Source organism: Triplophysa dalaica, chromosome 8 (genome assembly GCF_015846415.1).
Source record: "Triplophysa dalaica isolate WHDGS20190420 chromosome 8, ASM1584641v1, whole genome shotgun sequence".
Classification (NCBI taxonomy): Eukaryota; Metazoa; Chordata; class Actinopteri; order Cypriniformes; family Nemacheilidae; genus Triplophysa; species Triplophysa dalaica.
In genome coordinates, this window is record NC_079549.1 from 2,512,768 (window position 1) to 2,534,870 (window position 22,103).

The 22,103-nt window shown below is 38.7% G+C and overlaps 1 protein-coding gene across 1 annotated transcript; it reads left to right on the forward strand.

Annotated features, from left to right (window-relative positions):
* The first annotated feature begins 1,409 nt into the window (after nucleotides 1-1,409).
* On the forward strand, nucleotides 1,410-21,720 carry tlk1a (tousled-like kinase 1a). The gene is made up of 24 exons (XM_056755058.1): nucleotides 1,410-1,484; nucleotides 3,187-3,205; nucleotides 3,644-3,765; nucleotides 5,055-5,125; nucleotides 7,916-7,934; nucleotides 9,695-9,733; nucleotides 10,546-10,621; nucleotides 10,733-10,776; nucleotides 11,883-11,978; nucleotides 12,063-12,149; nucleotides 12,576-12,668; nucleotides 12,913-13,023; nucleotides 13,186-13,322; nucleotides 13,633-13,821; nucleotides 14,713-14,779; nucleotides 15,487-15,584; nucleotides 15,769-15,850; nucleotides 15,936-16,027; nucleotides 16,177-16,266; nucleotides 16,358-16,527; nucleotides 16,894-17,029; nucleotides 17,114-17,225; nucleotides 19,807-19,914; nucleotides 20,710-21,720. Exons 1-24 carry the CDS (start codon nucleotides 1,410-1,412, stop codon nucleotides 20,851-20,853), a joined length of 2,277 nt encoding a protein of 758 aa, XP_056611036.1. The 3' UTR covers nucleotides 20,854-21,720.
* The last annotated feature ends 383 nt before the right edge of the window (nucleotides 21,721-22,103 follow it).

Consider the following 22,103-nt stretch of genomic DNA (forward strand, 5'->3'; position numbering starts at 1 on the left):
TTTGTTTGTGAGTTTATTTAATATAACATAACTTCCAATTGCTATACATCTGCAGCTGTTCAGCCGCAAGGTGCGCGCTACCATTGCGACGGGAAAGAAGATAATTTAGTGCCTCGGCATAGTACGTTGTCTGTGTGACTGGCCGGTCACAGTGCAACAGTGAAAAGGGACTCCACTGAAACAGTGTAGTGCTGTGCCGCGTTCCGCACGTTGTTTAAGCGACATACACCGGTAATGCGGTATATTAAAAATTCATACCATAACAAAAGTAAACACAGATATTCGGTATGAACCGGTATATCGCCCAGCCCTACGTAATGCAAAACTTGCGATTGCTGTAATGGAAGGAAATGTGCGGTGCGTGTAACAGTGCAAACACTAGTGCTCAATGGAAAAGTCCAAAGATAATATATTAACAAGGTGCGCCTGTACAATTGCAATAAGTTGGAAGAAATGCTTGGAGGTCCTCTTTCTATGACATAAATAGCTGTCTGAAAGGCCACCGAGTGGCATGACTTCCGTTAAACAGACTTTGACATGGTGGTGTAGACGCTCTTTCTGCAGGTGCTGGGTGAGAGCAACGCAAACCTGCTGCTTTCGTATGTAATCTATGAAAACATTCTTGATGTGCCAAATCAGACATTACCACTTAAGTACAACGGGCAAACAATAAAGCCAGCCCGCATCTGTTCGTCAGCATTATACTCAACAGCACATTGCTTCTCGTGTTGCAGGCAGTCTCGCTTCAGCGCCCGACCACCACTTGCTATAAGATATTACTCGTGGGGATGCGTTTATCTATCTATGCACACATAAAAACAGACAAACACGGACAGAGACCGTTCAGAGTGCAATAAAGCACACGGAAATCATTTAAATGCAAAACCTGGAAAACGGAATTCACTTACACGTATTGAACAGTGGAGGTCGTACCGAACGGTTCAATAATGTGTTGAGAATTGTGGCATCCTAACTGAACTTCAGGCTAGACCTGTTCATCCTATGTATATATATCAAATTAGAATGTTGTCTTTGTTTTAGAGGACGCTGGCTTATTATGTTAAGACTAACTCCTTAAAAGCCACAAAACGTCAATTTCAACGACTTTTGACATGAGGATAGCCCTACTCTCGACAAAACATGAACCCACTTTTTTAAAAAGTTAATTATTATATTGTTATTTTAACATGTTTTTGGAAAGACTCCTCGTGCTGTATTCTCTTCTATTATTAGGGCAGCGCTCTGCTGGTGTAGCAGTGACATGTGTAGAGCCGTAATGGCCGCTCATTACAGAGAGCTAATGACAGCAGGGTGAATCTGGAGGAGACCGCCTGGTCGACAACACCCAGAGAGAGAGGACCCTCACAGCCTCATGCTTTAGGGCCTGATAGAGATGATGATGATGGAACATGAATGTGAAGGAGGGAGAGAAAAGGCAGTCTGAAGCGGAGGAGAGTCAGGGAGGTTGTAGAGAGATGAGGCAGGTGTGCTGAGGGGCTGTAATCATGTGAACAGTGGTATTTCTGTTCAAATGTCAGTTTTAATATGCTTGTGTTTGGGTGTACTGCAGTATTGCACCGTAGTCATACTCACTGCATGTTAACCATTCAGTAGGGCTGTCACAATTATTAAATAATTGTCATCTCTCATCACAATTATTTGACGTCATCGCAATTATTTTAGATAACCGCAATTGTGAAAACAAGTGTGATTTGCAGTATCTGCTCCATTTTACGTTCTTTGTCGTTGATCTGCACTCACTGATACATTCAAATGACATTTCGCCATTATCTGAATTGTGTTAGCTTTGTATTTTTTGTTGTTGTTGTGGTTGTTGTTGTTGATATGTTTTGTTTTGTTTCCAGACCCTCATGTCTAGTTGTATCGCTCAAGACTCAGTCTTCTCTATTAAGATCACTCAACAGTTAATATTATTAGTTATTTACAAAAAGTTCACATTTCTAAAGTATATATTTCCTTCATTGAAAACATTTATTGTCATTATATATCGACAAAGCTGTAAAACAGACAATTAATCACCATAATGGCAATTATTTAGTAAACAATTTATCATCTGCTAGATTTCATAATGGCGACAGCCCTACCATTCAGTTTTAAAATGTTTTGATTTTACACACAGTGGGCCTCGTTCATAAAACATTCGTAAATATATGAGTAAATTCCGGGTAATTTGCGTGTAAAACAGACCTTCCTGAAAACTTTCCTCCAGATTCACAAATACTTCGTATACGTCAGAGTTCGTAGTAAAATGTGTGTATGTTAATGAATTCCAGTCATTCGTAAACAAGGGGCGCATGCACGATCATTCACAATTAGCATTATCCCCGCCTATAAAATACAGCTACACAAATTGCATATCTAGAAATGCTGGAATCCTCTGGACTTCATTATCTGCCTTGGCTACATATATTGCATAAATGCATAAGATACTAATACGTTAGATGTTTACCAAAAATTTGATCAATTCAACCGTGTCCACCAAAGCGTTTTAAGCCAGCTAGAATAATAATACCTGGTGCTTTTCTGAAAACGACCTGCTGTGTCATCAGTTCGTCTAAAAGAATACAGAATGTTACGTGCGGTTTTATGCTCTATTTACAGGTGGTCTGGAGCAGGTTTACGTTTCTTTCAAACCAACTAACATTTTGAAAATACGAAAAATGTATGCCAAAACAACGAACGATGTACACAAAAAATCATTTTGCTCTTGTCTTATGAATGAGACCCAATATTACCAGAGCATGCACACAGAGGCGAGTGGCTTTAATGATGTGATGTGTGTAAGACATACATAAAACGATCCTTTTTCTTTATGGGTTATCCTGTGTAAATAAGGTTGCAGGGATGCTGGAAACTATCCCAGCATATCTCGGTCTGTTGGCACTTGGCAGGAAAACGCCCTGCACATGTGACCAGTGAATAATATAGAGTTTGCAATGAATAAACAGAACGCAGAAGGCATTATCGACCACAAGAATACAGAAAACGGTTGTTCTTTTCCTAAGGTGTGCTGCTCATAAATGTGTGTTACTGCATCAGATACTTAATTGTGTTCCAACAATAACACCTGCATTTAAACTGTCTATTAAACTGCGAAAAAATGTAAATGATATATGATGGTCAATGACAACAACATGACGTCTGTGTGCACTCTCGTATCTATAGGTGAACGGACTGAATGCATGTATGTGCAGATGTGTGAAAGGTTTGTTTTGTTTAAAGAGGTGGAAATATTGTCCATTTACTTTGAAAAGAGAAACTAATGAAGGTTAAAAATGTGAAAAAATTTGCTGTGTTTCTTGCATTACAGGATGGCATAAGGTTTTACAAATGAAATCCCAGTGTGCTTATGGTGATGCAAGATTACGTGATGTGCTTAAAGCCATACTCAACCTTGACCTGTTTGTGATCTGTGCAGTAGATATATATTAGCTCTGGGGATGGTGTATGTGTGCTTGTGAGAGCACATGACCCAGGAGACCGATAAAATGACATCATGATCTTTATCTTTTCCTGTTCGAAGTGAGCTCTGTATATTAACACAATATATAAATGTATTGTGTGTATTCGACATTGGGTGGCGGCACCGCACATATTGAGGACTCTTTGTTTTATTGCTCAGGTGCTATGGAGGAGCTGCACAGTTTGGATCCGCGCCGGCAGGAGTTGCTGGAGGCCAGATTTCTGGGTGGAGTCAGTGGCAACACAGTGGGCAGCACCGGCAGCGCCAGTGGAGGAACCAAAGTTGGTGGCCAAGTTTATTATCAAACGTACACCAGCTTTTTAAAGACATACATAGTTGGAGCAGCAGAAAAGAATTTCAGTGTGTTTTAGTTTGTTAAAACAAAAAACGTGTCTTTAGCAGAAGTCTATGGGGCAGGTGTACAGTCAGTGGAGCACTAAAGTTTTAAGAGCAAAACCCCATAACATTCAAAGCACCATTTACCCAAGAATTTAACATTGTAAGTAGGGCTGCACGATAAATTATCGCGACACCACTAAATCCTGTTGAAATCTAGCTGGCTGCGATACGCAATTTGCCGATATTTTTTTAATGCATAGCTTGTCTGTACGGCTCTAGGATCAATAGGAAATGCTGCTCGATCTAAAAGCAGTGCGAATTTGAGTCACTTATGATGTGCATTTGAAAAAGTAACACCCGTCAAACATGATCATTATAAATTCTTTATTATCATAAAAATACCCGATTAGGCTTAAGTAACAGTGATAAAAAGATGTCCATAGGCATTTCCTAGGCTGTGTCCGAAATAGCCCCCTGTACCCTAATATAGTGCACTATTTGAGGGGACATCCTTTTTTATTGGTGTTCGAATTCATAGAACTCATAGCGGACATTATTGAGTGTATGCATCCAATCCAATGATGCGTCATAATAACGGGTGTACAACCGATGTACATTCACAGCTAGCTGGAAGCCGTCTATCGTGATGCTCGCGCTAAATGAATACCCACGTCTTGACAAAAAATGGTGCTCGAAGCATTTCCAGTGCACAGAGTGTCCGAATTTACTCACTCGTTTTCACCTGCTCCTTAAAGTGGACTATATTAGTGAACTAATGTAAGGAATAATGAATGAGGGTATAGTGGGCGATTTCTGACACGGCCCTAGATTCTCGACGTGTTATGGTCTTGTTCTGCAGTGTTTATTTGGAGTATTCCACACAAGAGTGCCCTCTGGCTTTCGGATGAAGCCGCATTTTAAAAGCTGTGCATAAATCGTGTGATATTTTTTGAGGTTTATCGTGACAGCCCTAATTGTAAGTTTAGTCTTGAACAGCAATTTACACATTTGCTTTTACATTCCGAGTCAGATTTGACATTCTGATGAAGTCAGTGGTCATCGGCGATGTGAGGTTTTTGTGATTATACAAACGGCCTTTAAGTTGTCAAATAATTCATTCATATTTAGCACCTGGTGCCTTAATTATTGCTTGTATTTTTCTGTCTTTACTCATTTGCATTGATTCATGTAAATGAATGTGTAAGCAATGTTATGTCTGTCTTCTGTGCAGACCTTGACAAACAACGAATGCTCCAATCACAGTTTTGGCAGTCTGGGCTCCTCCAGTGATAAAGAGTCGAGGTGAGTTAACGCTCAGTTCTCTTTTCTAAAGCACTTTCATTAGAATCGGACGTAATTGGAAACATTAAATCAGCCTTTACCATAGAAGAGGTCTTGTTGTGTTATTACAGACTTTATAATTGAAGACTTGATCGAGGTACCTTGCATTTCAATGCTATAATGTAACATCTTCAGATAGAACGTTCAAAGTAAAACAAAGAGCTGGATTAGCAAGTTCCTGATAGTATGATACACATCACGGTTGTTTGTTTCTGTTTCTTACATCATGTTGCATCACTATAAGTTTAGAGGAGTATATTAATCAGGCAGGTTAGTGGTGCGGTTTATTTGACTGTTTAAGATTATCAGCAGTGGAGATAACTTGACTAGCCACTGAAATTAAGTCATTTAAAATCTGAAGTCGTATTAATGGAAGTATTTTTATTTTTTCAAATAACAAAGATCACACTAGAGATGTTATGGTATGAACAGTTCACATCATGGTTAATTGTCTTAAATTGCGGCCGCACCTCCGAAATCCGATCCGGCACCTCATTTGGCAGATGCCGCTCCTCAAGCGCTAATTGAAAACGTTCTTGCTGACCTGATGCGTCCATATATTTCATTAAAAGAACATATAATAATTATATTGCGAATAATTATTTTAAGGCCCAATGCTTGAGCTGTTACGGTAGAAACAATATAAAAACTTTGTGATGATTTATGGTCAAACAGATATGATTACGAAATGTCATTAAATATTGCAAAGTTAACTATCCTACTTTTAGCTAATCGTCTACACACTGGCACTAAAACAGAACATTGCGATTTTGCAATATAAAGAACACATTCAGAATGCGCTCTGTCATCACAAACTGAAGCAAACTCAGCAGCATATTGTCACCGTTTTAACCCTTTTGATTTATTTTTATTTATCATTTAAATATATATATAATTTTGAATGCGAAAAACAGTGGACAGGGCTTTCATCTTTCTCTGCGATTTTGATAGGATGTATAAAACAGCCGTAACATTTTTAAATGGAACTGGCAGCAGAGTGACACAGAAGCCCTCTCACATATGTCTTTTAAGAAGATGCATTTTCAGATTTTATAAGGATTTTATGAAAATAATGATGTTACGCTAATTTTAAAAAGACAATGATCCACATTGATAAACTATTTACAATAAACGCTGCAATATTTCATGAATAAACATGCATTGTAATGTTTTTTTACTGGGACTTAAAGGACAAGTATAATGAATGTAATGGCTCCGCTTAAAAACAAAGAGTCCAATAAACAATACACATGAAAGAAGGAAAGCCTCTTTTTAGCAGAATCAATTTCTCTGTCTCGCTGTAAGTTTGCACTTTCTCACCAAATAGAAGATGCAAATTCAGATTGCTCCCACACAAAATGTATGCTCGCTGTTTAGACTCATTTCCACATAGATATTTTATCTCTGGTTCATTCGTTTGCATTGTATGCGTACAGTTTTGGCTTTGCTGCTTCTACACTGAGCTTCTGTAGCTTAAAACATTAAAACCAAGTTTAAATAAGCGGCTGCAGGGTTAATTATAAAATAAAGACTTGCTGCAGATGGACTGAAGTATTAGCTCCAAACTGAGATGTGTAATGGACTGTGACCTTTCTAACTGCTCACGGTTCAGTCCTAATGCCAGCTGTTAATAACTCTGTTCGTAGTTCAGCGGAGGGCTTCGACATTCTGCTGTGCTTCCTTTGAATCTAAGCGTTATAAAGAAATCGATGCTGGAGTGTCAGTGTGACTCAGGCCGATGGGAAATGTTCTCTGTAATGAAGCTGTGATTGTGCGCGTGTGCTGGAGGCTGTGGGTCTGCCTCACAGAGGATGCTGTGTCACCCGTGTGTGTGTTCAGGTTTAGTAGCAGACTCAAGCTGGGTTGGCATCTGTTGTGATCCCCGATAGTAAAACCATCAACGGGCACGTGCACACATTCGTTAAGAGTCATAGTAAAGAACATTGTCCTCCCCTCCCCCTGCACAACACACCTGCTGTGCCATAAATCAGACCACGGGAGGAGAAAGCCAAAGGAGCGACTTAGAGGAAGTGAAGGAGGTGGTTGCAAATAAACTCCTTTCATGTGGCTGTGAGCTGCTTATTATGGCACATGTCAGACTCCTAGATGCCTCAGACACATGCACGCATCTGTCACACACATACTTGCACTGCATCAGAACGTACACACTCACACACTCCCATTACAACAGACTCTCAGCAAAACCTCTATAACAGCTCCTCAGGCTGCATTAACTACATTGCCCATAATCCCCGGCACATTAATCATAGCCCAACAAACCTGCAGCCTTAAGCATGGGACTCACTGGATGCATTACCATCTGCATATCTGTTGTAGATTTGAATCTATATGTCGAATATACTACATGTTTAGGAATAGCAGATTGGGAATACGCAGGGCTGTATATGTGCATATGTCGCACATGCTGCGAAAAAAAAAAGGTAAATGCTAATAAAAACGGTTAAATAAGTGCTGAGAATAAATGTAATAGTGTAGCATGAGTGCGATACAGTTTGGCAGGTGCATTTGACAGTGCCGCTTGTTTGTGTGAAGTGCGTTTGTTCTTGTTCATGTGTGAGGTTAATTAATGCCGCACTACTATTTATTTTTGTTTTTGTTTAGTTTTTGCAATTAAAACTTGTTCTCCGGCTGCATCGAGTCCATTGATCTAGAGTCGTATGATCTGCACGATGTGGGAAAACATGGAGGGAATGATGAAAGCAGAATTCGCGAGGATCTGCCAAAATAAAGTCTGCTTAATTTGAACCAGGTGATAAAATAACTAACTTTGTAAATGTATGAACTGTAGTAAAGACTAGGGATGCCACAATACTCAATATAATATTTAACCTTTTGGTACGACCTCTACGGTTAAATACGTCCAAGTGAATTGCGGTTTTCCGGTTTGCCTTAAAAAAAAATATTCGGCACGGGGGTCTCTTATAGCTCCATGCCAAAGTCTGTTTAACGAAAGTCATGCCACTCTGTGGCCTTTTGGACAGCTATTAACGTCTTAGCAAGAGCGCCTCCAATCAGCTATTTAGCATTGCATTTCTTCTAATTTATTGCAATGGCAGTGATGCACCTTGTTAATATATTATCTTTGGCCTTTCCCATTGAGCACATGTTTACTTCGATTACAGCAATCGCAAGTTTTGCATTATGTTATTTTCTTTTACACTGATGCACAAAACCTCTTCAAGAAACTTACTGGCGTTTATGAACAGTAAACCAAAAACGGCTGTGAGCTGCCAGTGTAAGTCTTTACATTTATTAAATACACCAGTCATTTGTACAAGTTGTCTTTTGCTTAAAGATTATAAAATAAGTAGAGTAAAAATAAAGAGAATTTCAGTAAAATACATTAATGTAACGAAACCATCAGAACCGAACCAAAATCCATGGGCCATAAACAGAGGTCCGTATTGAACCGTGGCTGAGCTGTTTTTATGCATCGCTAGTAAACACTATAGTATACTTCATAAATTTTAACCTTACCATAGTAAATATTATAGTACACTGGAATTTGACTAGGGATGGGTACCGAGAACCGGTTGTTTTTGGACCGGCACATAATTCGGTCGATACCAAAGTATCGATATGCTTCATGACATACAATACTATTATCAATACTTGCGTTGTTTTATCTCTGTGTATCCGGGTGTTAAATGGCGAATTAGAGGCTGCTGCCTGTCATTTTCTATCCCTGGCCTGAATGATGACCGAATGCCCGAAGTTTGCTCGACATATGTGAGATCTAGGGCCACATGTATTTGTAATCTGCTTGTTTTGTGTGTTTATGAGGGAAAGAGTGGCATGGTTGCGCTTGTGGAGCTTTCAGCGTCCGCGTTTCACAACGAGGAAGCTTCCGTCAAACACCCCTTTGCGGCAACCCGTCAAAATAAAGTCATATACTTAAGCATTGAAAATACAGTACTCGGAAAAATAAACAACGAATTGGGGAAAATTAAAAGTTATATGGCCCTAATTTATGTACTTTTTCAGTTACCTGTCTATCTATGTGATGACCTGCACTTGTGCTTTTTAAAGATGATAACAGACGTATACTTGTGCAACATAATTGAAACCTCTGTAGCACCGGTGCTGTGTGCAAAAAAAGTTAACGTACAGCCCTGAGAATATGAAACTTTTTTTTTCATTTAGTAAATGCTAACAGCAAATTCAGATGTCTGTGTGGCTTATTTATTTATCTCTGCATTGGAATATTTTCTTTTGTAGCAGCTAGAGTTTTAGCTGCGAGTAATTACATCACATCGGTGGTAGATGTTCTCTTTCATTTGGGTTGCTTTTTCTGAGCTCTTGGTCATCGCGACCCAATAGTGCCAGATCGGAGCACGCAAAGCATCAATATCAGCCCGTGCCGACACGTTTGGACCGCTGTGTCATTCTGTCATTGTCACCGAGGGCTAATTATAAACACCAGCCGCCTCGGCTCCTGGCCAACTCGCATCTAAAAGCATCTTCTCTTCTTTTTCCTTTTCCTTTCTCGTCCATCTCTCTCTGTTGCAGGGATCAGATGGGAAAAGAGGAAGCTCTCCCGCGTATTCAGTAAGTCTGTCTGTCTGTCTCCGTCTCTGTCTGTCTCTTTTTCTGTGCCTCTCATGTCATGAAATAAGACATAATGATAATGTCTGAGGCTCTCGGGTCGGGCACATCATCTGTCCTCTATTATAAGAGACGTGATGTGCTTCCAGAAACACACTGGTCGAGCCCAAATGAGACTTTATCATTTGTGGCTTCCCACGAATCTTTACATATAAGAAATGAATATGAAGAGACTGTATATGAGATGCGGTTGGACCAGCGATCTATTTCCTGACATTGTGTTTCAAAGTTTTAAAGAAATTTGCATGTTAATGAACACGTTATCAGAACACGCATGCAAGTTCTGATGCTGGTATGTAGGACACCATTGATCTCACACACTCTATACTGTATTGAAAATCTGTAGTTTGCTGGCAGACGTGGAGGTTTCAAACCAAGCAAGTGAGCGGGAGAAGTTCTGTCTGATCAGAATGCAAAGATGCCCTTGGCAGCACAGCTCTCTTTGTCTGAGCGCAAGCGAGCAGGATATTTCTGCATCCTTTCCCTAGTGAGAGCGAGAGAGAGAATAGAGCGTGATTATGGCCCCAGATTATCCACTCACAGTGACATTAGGCCGGTCATTTACACTGAAGAGTCATTAAATAGTGTTGAGGACACAATGTGTATCGTCTTACTCCGGTCTGATATTGAAAGATGGTACGAAGACTATGAATTTAAATCTGCTGCTCGCTGCTTGCTGAGACCAGCATCATTGCACGGAGCGCAGAATAAGACGTGAATAAATTCATAAACCTTTCGTAATCTCTCTCTTGTAGACTCCCGAAAAGAAGCACTCTGAATCATCACGGAGCAGGAAGAGGAAAGCGGACAACCAATCAGAAAGCAGTCAGGGTAAATACTCTTCTCTTCCATTCTCTCCCTCTCTTTCACTTTCTGGATTGTTCTTTAGTTTATCTTATGATCTAACCATTTTGTATATTTTTATTTTCTCTTTTATTGCAGGGAAAACTATCGTTCGGGGACCCAAAATTAGTGATTATTTTGACGTGAGTATCTGTCAGTGTATGCTGCTCCTACACATTGACGTGGACGGTGGTATTAAAATTTATGAAAATAAAAATGGCACTACAAATGATGGTTAGGGTAAAACTGACCCCCCCATTTTTTTTTAAAACATAATGAACAAACTGTCCGCATACATCTCCTTTATCTTGTCTTTAAATCTGTGTTTTCGTAAACCTTTAGTTTGGTTCAACACCTATTTAGGAGAAATATGCAAATACAATATAATTAGCCCTTGAAATTCACTGGGAAAATATATGATGTATATATGATTTTTTTTAAATCAATGACTTTAATAAACAAGTAATATTGCCATCCAGGCTATATAAAAATAAAAATGTGCTGTTTATATTAGAGATGGACTGATTTATCGGCAAATAATCGGTGTCTGATGACAAAAGTAATTTTTCACATGTATGATAGTTTTCAAACAGCCAATGATTACGGTCGATATATCTTGTCATTAAAAAAAAATATGCAATTAATTTGTGCTCTGTATATAGAAAATGTTATAGTTCACCCAAAAATGGCAAATCTGTCATCGTTTAATCCTCGTGTCATGTAGAATCTGTATGACTTTCTTTCCTCCGCAGAACACAAAAAAAGATATTTCGAAAAATGTTGTAAACTGACCCCCATTGTGTCCATACAATGGAAGTGAATGGGTGTCCGGTCATCAACTTTCTTCAAAATATCTTCTTTGTGTTCTGCAGAAGAAAGAAAGTCGTACAGGTTTGAAATAACAAGAGGTTGAGTAAATGATGACAGAATTTTCATTTGTGGGTGAACTGCCGCTTTAAATGACCAAGTAAGTTAATGTTCAATATTATTAGTCATTATATGAATTAATAACATTCAAGAAATAAATTATGAATTAATGTTAAGGATCGATTTCGGCAAATATCACTTTAAATAATCAGGTATCAGTGGAGAAATGTTCTTCGGTGCATCTCTAGTGTATATTGTATATCATAATTTTAACGAATAAAATACAAGGTATCACTGGGTTAACCGTCACATAAAGAAAATAAGCTTCTGTCAGGTTTGTTCGGTCTCATTATTCCTAATGATTCATGTTCTGTGTGTATAGTTTCAGGGTGGTAACGGGTCCAGTCCAGTAAGAGGTGTACCACCTGTCATCCGTTCACCCCAGAACTCACATTCCCATTCTACACCAGGATCCAGTGTACGACACACACACGCCTCTGTGTCTCCCTTTTCTTCACACTTTGTTTTGATGACGTTGTTTTTCTTTAACCGTTGGTTTCAGACGCGGCAAAGCAGCTCATCACCCACCAGTCTGTGTTTTGGAGACTCTGTGATGTCCTGTAAACAGATGGCAGTCAAGAGTGTTCAGGTGAGAACCCATGAGCGAGAACACACTAGTCCAGACTGTTACTGAAGTGATCACAAATGCATCTGTAAACAGCACTGGCAACAAACAGGAAAGATATTTGCACTGAAAAGTGGTTTGATGAGAAATAAGGCAAGATTGCTACACACTGTTCAGTGTAATGAATCGGTACACAGCAGTGACTTTAAAACTGCTACACCTTTAAAGTAAACATTCAGTGACAGTATATTACACATACTACTGCTCAACTATGTACTGTGCTTTCACATAAGTTAAGAACTTTGTTTTGTTTCTCTACTTGAGTGCAAGAACGTTTATCTGCTGTGTTTTTCTTTGTTTTTGTGTGAACTATGAACAAAAATATAAATTCCACCTTTGCTTTACCAGTTTTGTCCCATTTGTATTTGAATACTGGTTTGTTTCCTCCAGACCGAGATGACACTGGTAAAACTGGCCACTATAGAGAGCAATAAGAACCTGGACCTGGAGAAGAAGGAGGGCAGGATAGACGACCTTTTGAGGGTAAGATCAAAGTAAAAGATGTCGAGGAATACTGACGATATGTTATAAAAATAGTTTGGCCTTTAATTCTGTTTAGTCTGTTGCCGTTTATTCGTAGTAAACCATAACAAACGTTACCTGGCCAATATTATTATAATCATGTGCCACACCCAGAGCCGATCACTGTTACTGTTTACATGTCAGGGACTTTTTCTTGGCTTTTCACAAATGGTTTTACCAAAGTAATTTCTCCTCTTCTCTGCAGGCAAACTGTGATCTTAGAAGACAGATCGACGAACAACAGAAGCTTCTAGAAAAGTACAAAGAGCGTTTAAACAAGTGCATCACCATGAGCAAGAAACTGCTGATTGAGAAGGTGAAGAAATCTGTGCCTGTACATGTGATCTCGTACTTGGGTTTTACCTCATTGTTCAAAACGATTGCGTGTCGTTTAAACACTAACCCACAGGCATTTCATCTTTTACCTCTTTTAAAAGAGTATGAAGCTGTTTGTGAAGGTATGTGTTTGTTTGTCCAGAGCACGCAGGAGAAGCAAGCGTGTCGAGAGAAGAGCATGCAGGATCGACTACGTTTGGGTCACTTCACCACTGTGAGACATGGAGCCTCATTTACAGAACAGTGGACAGACGGCTACGCCTTCCAGAACCTTGTCAAGTAAGACACTAACTGAAACACAGTGTGCATCTGATACTGTCTCGTGTGGATGTTTTTAATTGATTTATTGTGGGAATATAGTGCTTTAATATGATGCACAAGTTGACTGGACTAGAGTTTTTAATGTTATTGTACATCCTCATTCACCCTCAACCTTAGACGTGTTTTCTACGGCGTAAAGTCACATGAGTTTGATAGGCGTGAGAATGAGTGAATGATGACAGGGCTTTTATTTTGTGGGTGAACGGACTCTTTAAGTTGGTTTCTCGCACATATAAACTGATGTTGTTGTTGTTGTGTGTGTATATAGACAGCAGGAATGGATCATTCAACAGCGTGAAGAAATCGAGAGGCAGCGTAAACTGTTAGCCAAGAGAAAACCTTCATCAGCCAGTAGCTCACAGTCTCCCAGCACAAACTCTGAGCCAAAACAACGCAAGACTAAAGCTGTGAACGGCTCTGAGAACGACCCGTTTGTCAAGCCCAGCCTTCCTCAGCTGTGAGTACCTGCAGCACTGTTTCACGGGCCTTTATTGGCTGTTTGTGGAACTGTTCCAAGACATGAGCTATATCCATACATAAATCACATTAATTTGCTGTACAATTTCCAGATTAATTTACCGGTAAAGGTACCACATCTGTTATGATTTTTTGTCTTTATAGGTAAAGCTGGCATCCACATGACAGAATGCGATGAAAACTTTCTGTCTGTTAATGAAAATTCTTTAACTAGCCGTATTAGAAATGAACAGTGGTGCTAATAAGTTTGTGAACACGTGTGCACAGTTTTCTATTATCTTGTATAAATAAAACCAGAATATCAGATTTTCACAAATCCGAAAAATAAACAAAAAGAAACCCATTTTATAATATTATGCATATGCAGAGTTATTATATTTTAGTTTTATTAATATTATAAATTAGCTTTTATTTTTATGTTCATTTTATTTATTTTGTTTTACGGTTTTTATTTTAGTTTTTTATTATTATAATCTTAGTGCCTTAAACATATTTCAGAGGCAACACTTCAATTATTCATCTAGTTTCCGTTTTTCCAATCATTTTTAGGCCAATGTTTTTTTAGTTCAACGATCAGATTAGTTTTCAAAGATTTAATTTTAGTAAACTAAAATAAATTTGGCAGAAAAGAACTTGTGCAGCAGTAACTGTGTTTAAACCTTTCTGGTAACATCTGATCAGTCCAGCACTTCATTTTGAGGAACTTTAGCCCATCTTCCCTTCAGATTTTCTGCTTGCATGTGAATTTCTTACCAAAACAAAAAAAATGAAACATAATGTTTTTTAAATTGACGGTGGAAGAAAGTCCAGTTGACAAAGTGATTTCAGAATGCAGTCCTGACCCTATCTTGTTGTCGTGACTGTCCTGCAGGTTAACATTAGCTGAATATCATGAGCAGGAGGAGATCTTCAAACTCAGACTCGGACATCTCAAAAAGGTCAGTTGAAAGCGAAGATTTCATATTTTATTTGAAATGAAAAGTTGGGTGTTTCTATGATACTACTTCCTGTTTTAGTAACGGACTACTAGTTTTGATTTGGCAGTAAAACATGTATCCAATATTAGTTATACTTACATTTTGCATATAGTGTTGTAATATGCATATAGTTGTAATATGATTTTGTTCCATGAAACCCTTTTAATGAAATACCTCCTGATATTTTTACCACTTCGACTTTTATATTTTTGCAGCCTCTTCTCCATCGTTTCTCTCTCTATTAAAGGGATACTTCACCCAAACATGAAAATTCTGTCATCATTTCCTTGCCTTCGAGTTGTTCCAAATCTGTATCAATTTCTATTTTGTTTGTGGAATAGTCATTTATCCAGACAGATTTTTTTTTAGTAGGAAAAAACAAAGGGAGTCAAAAGTTCACCAGAACTGTTTGCTGGCCAACATTCTTCGAAATGTCTTCATTTGTGTTCAACAGAACCAACAAATGATAAAGTAATTTTCCTACTATGGGAGTCAATGGGGGGCAAAATCTCTTTGGTTATAAGCATTCTTCCAAATATCTTCCTCTGTGTTCATCAGAACGAAGAAATGCATACAGATACGGAACAACTTTTTTGGGTGAAGTATCCCTTTAAGAATTGCAGAGTGAAACAAGTTTTAACGTTTTGGTTTTGTTCCTGTGTTTGTAGGAGGAGGCAGAGATTCAGGCTGAGCTGGAGAGGTTGGAAAGGGTGCGAAATCTTCACATTCGAGAGCTGAAGAGAATAAACAATGAAGACAGTTCACAGTATGTACTGACACTATGATGACATCACCTTTGACCCCTTTTTGTTTGTTTAGTTCAGTTTTATATAGGTAACAGCCGTTACATATATATATTGTTGTTCTATAGTGACTTCATAAAATTAAAATAAATTCAGTTTTAGTTGGAGTATTCAGTAATTTTTTCATGTAATCTGATTGTTTTTTAGGTTTAAGGACCACCCCACCTTGAATGAACGTTATCTGCTGTTACACCTGCTGGGCAGAGGAGGCTTCAGTGAGGTCTACAAGGTATCTTAAATCCACCACATTCATAACAGAGAGGAGTGAATGCTGACCCTCGGGTGTATGACTCATTCACCATTCTGCTCTTCAGGCATTTGACTTAATCGAGCAACGGTACGCTGCTGTGAAAATTCATCAGCTCAACAAAAACTGGAGAGAGGAGAAGAAAGAGAATTATCACAAGTATGTCGTGAGAGTGTTTCCGTGTCGATTGATATTCTGCACAGAAGTAGAAATGTCTGGAAATCTAGTCCATCCGTCTCTCATGAGGCTGGGTGCCTGGGTCTCACCTCTGTTGCCCATGGTAACCTCTGCATCTCTCTTCTGCACAGACACGCCTGTCGGGAATACCGAATACATAAACAGCTGGATCATCCCAGAATAGTAAAACTCTACGATTACTTTTCACTGGACACAGACACGTGAGTTCATCCGCTTTAGTTTTACCCACAAAACGTCAAAACATTTCCGTGCCAACAGTTAGAATGACGTGATGTTTTTTTTCCCCCGCAGGTTTTGTACAGTTTTGGAATACTGTGAAGGAAACGATTTGGATTTCTACTTGAAGCAAAACAAGCTCATGTCTGAGAAAGAAGCTCGGTCGATCGTTATGCAGATCGTTAACGCTTTACGATACCTGAACGAGATCAAGCCCCCCATAATACACTACGACCTCAAACCCGGTGAATACACACGTTCTAAAGGTCGTTGCACATAAAGTCTGAAATTTTCGCATTCGTTTTTTTTTATTTGGCACTCGTTTGTACAATGTCTCTAAAATTTTCAGAACCTCTCTCAAAATGCTTGGTACAGATGCGAAAAACACAGAAAATCAAGCCCAGTCCGGATGTAAATTTTGGAGGCAGTGTGTAAATGTGATTGACACAACATGAGGTCATATTTATTATTTTACGTGCGGAAATTTCCAGACTCAATGTGCAATGGCCTTAACACACACACACACACACTCTCTACTCTGATGGTTTGTAGAACTCATTTTTAGCATGTTGAGTTTGTGTCATGATGTCTGTCTGTGTGATTGTGCGTAGGGAATATTTTACTGGTTGATGGAACAGCATGTGGAGAGATCAAGATCACAGATTTTGGGCTTTCTAAAATCATGGATGATGACAACTATGGAGTAGATGGAATGGACCTGACATCACAGGGGGCGGGCACTTACTGGTAACACAGACATACAAACACACATTTTATCAAGTGATTTCCAGTCACATGTGTAGATTAATTGTATCATCTTGTGGCTGTAAGGTACCTACCCCCCGAGTGTTTTGTGGTGGGCAAAGAACCTCCAAAGATCTCCAATAAGGTGGACGTTTGGTCTGTCGGGGTCATATTTTTCCAGTGCCTCTATGGAAGAAAGGTGAGAAGGAATTCCTAGAAAGGTCTGTGATCGGGGCCGTGCTTGTTCTGGAAATTAAGATCCATCTCAGTGTCACATTGTATGTCACAGAATATAGAAATTATTAATTTTTAATCACAAACCTTCATGGGATTTCTCGGTTGGTTGAGAGGTAGACTGACACAGTGTCTACATCGGATGCGCATCCAGTTTGGTCAAATTTAATTCTAATGTGTTTAATTGTCTTTTGTCGCGTCACATCCGGTGTAGACACGATGTCAGAGACAGATGTTCATACCAGATTAAAGAGTGTCCTCGGTGTCTCTTAATGTGTGGTTTCTTTGAGGGCTTTAATAATGCATTATTTAGTGTGTCTGTAAAACGAGAGCCTGGTTCAGTTTATATCACTGCCAATAAAAATATACCCCCCAGTGTGCACACAACACCCACAGAGATGATTGCAACTCCCTAATGTTCACTTGTTAGCCACAACAAAAGTGAGTTGCACATGCTGTCTACACTGTTAAGTGCATTCCACTCTCCATTTGCAGGTGTTTAAAACCTTCACTCGGAAAACTATCTTAAAGGGTTAGTTCATCCAAAAATGAAAAATCTGTAATCATTCACTCACCCTCAGGTTGTTTCAAATCGGTTTCAATTTCTTTGTTCAAATGAACACGGAGAAAGATATTTGGAAGATTGTTATCATTTTTCAGTTCTGGGACATCATTCACTACCACAGTAGGGGGAAAAATATGTGTTTTGTTCTGTTGAGCACATAATGGGATATTTTGAAAAATGTTGGAAAGCAAAGAGTTCTCGTCCACTTTTGACTACCATTTAATTCTTCCTACTATGGTTGTCAATGATGTCCCGGATCTGAAAATTACTAACATTCTTCCATATATCTTTGTTTGTGTTCATTGGAAACAAAGTCATTTATACAGGTATGAAATTACATGAGCGTGAGTAAATGAACTATCGCTTTAAAGAACTGTATTGTGTGTATATAAATAGTCCTGCTCACCATTATTCACCATTATCCTTTTAAACTTTTATTCAAAAAATGTACAAAATTCCAACATTTCGTTAAAGTAAATCAATTTTAAGTAGAGGGAATATCACATTGAGAATTTGTTTTTCCCTCTTTTCTCTAATACACCCTGACCACAATTTCTGGTACCCCAGAAGTTCTTATAAGTGAAATACCTCCCAACTATAATCCTAATGATATTTACATTTTCTTGGCACACAAAGGACTTGAAACACGACGTTGTCCAGTTATGATTTCTTGTTGCACAGGAGAATAAATATTAGTAACACAAAGCCCAATTCATCACAATGGATAAGGCTGTATTTTCTCTGCTCATATTTACCAAGGGAGCCAATAATGGTGAGCAGGACTGTACTAGGGATGCACCGATGTATGTGCCACCGATATTTATCAGCCGATATTAGATTAATATAACACCATCAGCATATCAGCAATTGCATGAAAAAGGCCGATACGGATGGTCTATTATGGCCCTAAGATTTCTGTGAAGCGGAAAACACAGATGTAAAGTAGAAAACACCCCAGAAAGTAGCCCTGAACAGCTTTTGAAATTCAAATTGTGCTAGGAATAGGGCTAATAATCATTCAGCTGCTGTTTAAATATGCAATCTGCTTGTTCTATGTGTGAATGAGTGGTGTGGTTTTGTGTACTGTAATGGAGTTTTTAGCATCTGGTGGACGCAAACAAAACCTGAATCGGCGACGCTCTAAAAGAGTTGATCTCAGGCGCATTTTACAGTTTCATTTGAGAGAAGCTGCTGTCAAATATTGCAGCAAGCCGTCAAAATAAAAGTCCAGTTAACCACATAACAAAACGGCTACTAAAAAGACTTAAAACAGCAAAAGAATAAAACATAAGATGTAAGACTAGTTCATTTTAACAGAGTTGTACGTCACAAATAAAAGAAAACACAGAATCCAGAAAATACAGACGGGAAAAATGGAATTTGTGAAAAAATTAAATGAAATCAAATATAAAAACAAAACTGATTTCAAAGGGCCCTAGTTTATTAATTCACTACATCGTGGTTAATGAATTGGATGTCTGTTCAAGTTGTTCAAGTTTCAAGTTTAATGTTTTTAATGTTGTGGGTTCCATCCCAGGGGATTGCACATACCTAAGTATTAATGTAAAGGATAAAAGCGTCTGCCAAATGCATAAATGTCATATTGTCTTATTGTATTTTCATCTTAACTTACATTTACATTTAGGCACATTTACACTTGCACCTCTCTTAAAATATTAAATGGATCCAATTCATGTTCAGTGAAATTACTATACAATACTAGATCGTTTTTCTGCAATCAATTACTGTATGCAATTGACCAATATCGGCCGATAATTGTTTGTCAAATTGCTATGGATATCGGCCCAAAAAATCCTATCGGTGCATTCCTAGTGTATATACTGGTACTATTGTTTATTCCGTACACTTTGTAGTAGTTTCAATGGCTACAGAGGGATCGCTGTTAATGTGTAAACTGGTCAAATTAAAATAGTTGATGTCATTGGATTTGATGTCAGGATTGTGATTTGTGTTTCTCCAGCCATTTGGCCATAACCAGTCCCAACAGGACATCTTGCAGGAGAACACCATCCTAAAAGCTACAGAGGTTCAGTTCCCTTCCAAACCAGTTGCCAGCAATGAAGCCAAGGTCATTTTACAATATATTTTACTTGTCAAAGATGTTTGATGATACCGCTTTGAAGAAAACAGTTCATGTCGTTCATCAACTACGAACATGAACAACTGTCCAAAAGTTCAGGGTCACATCCATAAAGTATTTCCTATCTTAAAAATCTTTTGATCTGAAGATCTGTGGTTTGACAAACAGACATGTTTATTAGCCTTATTAAGTCACATTGTAATCTGCATTAAGGATGAAGACAACGCCTCTAGTATAGAACACAAGAAGTGGTTTTCATTGAACACTTTTAAGCTTTTCATTGTTAACGACTGAAAGATCAAGTCAAACTAGTTAATACTGGCACAGTTGTTTTTTATTGATATAAAGAATTTGTGCATCTTTTTTCTGTTAAACTTTCAACTACTTCACCCAAAAATAAAAATTCTGTCAACATTTACTTGCCCTAAAAAAAGAAATGAATATCTTTAAACAAAGATATTTTGAAGAATGTTGTTCACTCATTCTCTTGCGTTGGCTTTGTGTCCATACAATAGAAGTGAATTGGGTCCAGGGCTGTTCGGTTATCAACTTTCTTCAAAATATCTTCTTTTGTGTTCTGCGGAAGAAAGAAAGTCATACATTTTTTAAATGAAAGAACAATGGAAGAATTTTCATTTTTGGCTAAAGCATCACCTTCATATGATTTAGTGTGAAAACTGATGCTGAAACCTCTGTATGTGGTATTATCTGAAACCTGTGGATGACCTTGTGTTTAGTTTTGTAAAGTTGTTTGTAATGTTGGCATATTTCTGTTCTTTGCAGGGATTCATTCGCCGTTGTCTAGCCTATAGGAAAGAAGATCGGTTTGATGTGCACCAGCTGGGCAGCGACTCCTACCTGCTGCCTCATATTAGACGGGCCAGTTCATCAGGAACCCTGGCACCAAACTCCAACGCCTCCTACTGACAGCCGGCACTGAACGCTCCAACCGAAAGCAGCCCACCGCTATCTGATCCCTCTTCCCTAAAGCAAGGCACGACTGTCTTCAGGCGGCCATTAAGAAGAGAAGCTGCTGGATGAAGATTGTGTCTGCATTATTGTGCTTCTGCAGCACAGATTTGGGTTTACAAAGACAAGCGTTTAGAATGTGACGATGAAGAAAAAATTAAGCATGAACATTCAGACACCCGGAGAATGTCACAATAATGTCATTGAAGAAAAACAATTGCCTTCTAAAGATGTATTAGGGCACAGCTACTGTTAAGTACCTTGAAATGTGACTGTTGTCATTTGGTTTATCACACGGTTGCCTCAGAGTTCAAAGAGGAGACTCTGCCGGCTTTCAATAAATAGATTTCTTTGAAGAGCCTTCATTCAGAGTTACCATAACTGGCCTCCAATGGTTCCATTCTTCACTCGGTAGTACTGTTATGTGGTTTCAAACAACAGTGTTAGCTTTCCTTGCTTTGTTCTATTAGCTATGAGAATGTATTTCTAGAATACAGAGCCCAGGCAGCATTCTAACGTTAAATGCACAACAATAACCAAACGGCAATGTACAGAATCCTATGCAGGACAAAATTAAGTATCCACGCTGGAGAATTTATGTATATTTCTTGTACAGGACCTTAATTTCAGATTAACTTTCAAGAAATTCATTCTGTACAGAGGTTTAACATATTTGCCCCTTTTTCTTGTAAAGTTCATTTCCTGGTGTGTTTTTTTATTTTGCTGCTTTGATGTTGCTCTTTTTAAAAGCGCTGTATAATGTACTTTGGGTATAAATTGTATAGGCCTGTTAAAATAAATAAAAATAAATGCCAGGAAGCTCAATCTTTTTTGCTTTTGTGGTTCTGACAAGCAGTCTCTGGCGCCACCCGCTGGCCTGCTGAGGAACACATCAGTTTTAAATCTAGCAAATGCCAACATGCATCTGTCGTTACTGACACTCTTTTTTTGCTTTTTAGCAGGCAACCCTTGTTGGCTTCGGGGTTGGTTTAGGTTTCTGTACTATCTAGATGGCTAGTTTTTGTGATAGTTTTTGTTAAGACTGACCTTGTCATTGAGCATCAGCCTCAGGTTGCCGAATGTAGTAGATGTTGAGGACCCAGGTTGAAAAGCAAAGTTGTGTTCTAATAATGGGTTTGCCAGGGATGACCAGGAGTTCAGTAAGGATGAGCTGAAGATGATGTCCCTTCATGACCGGGAATCCCAGT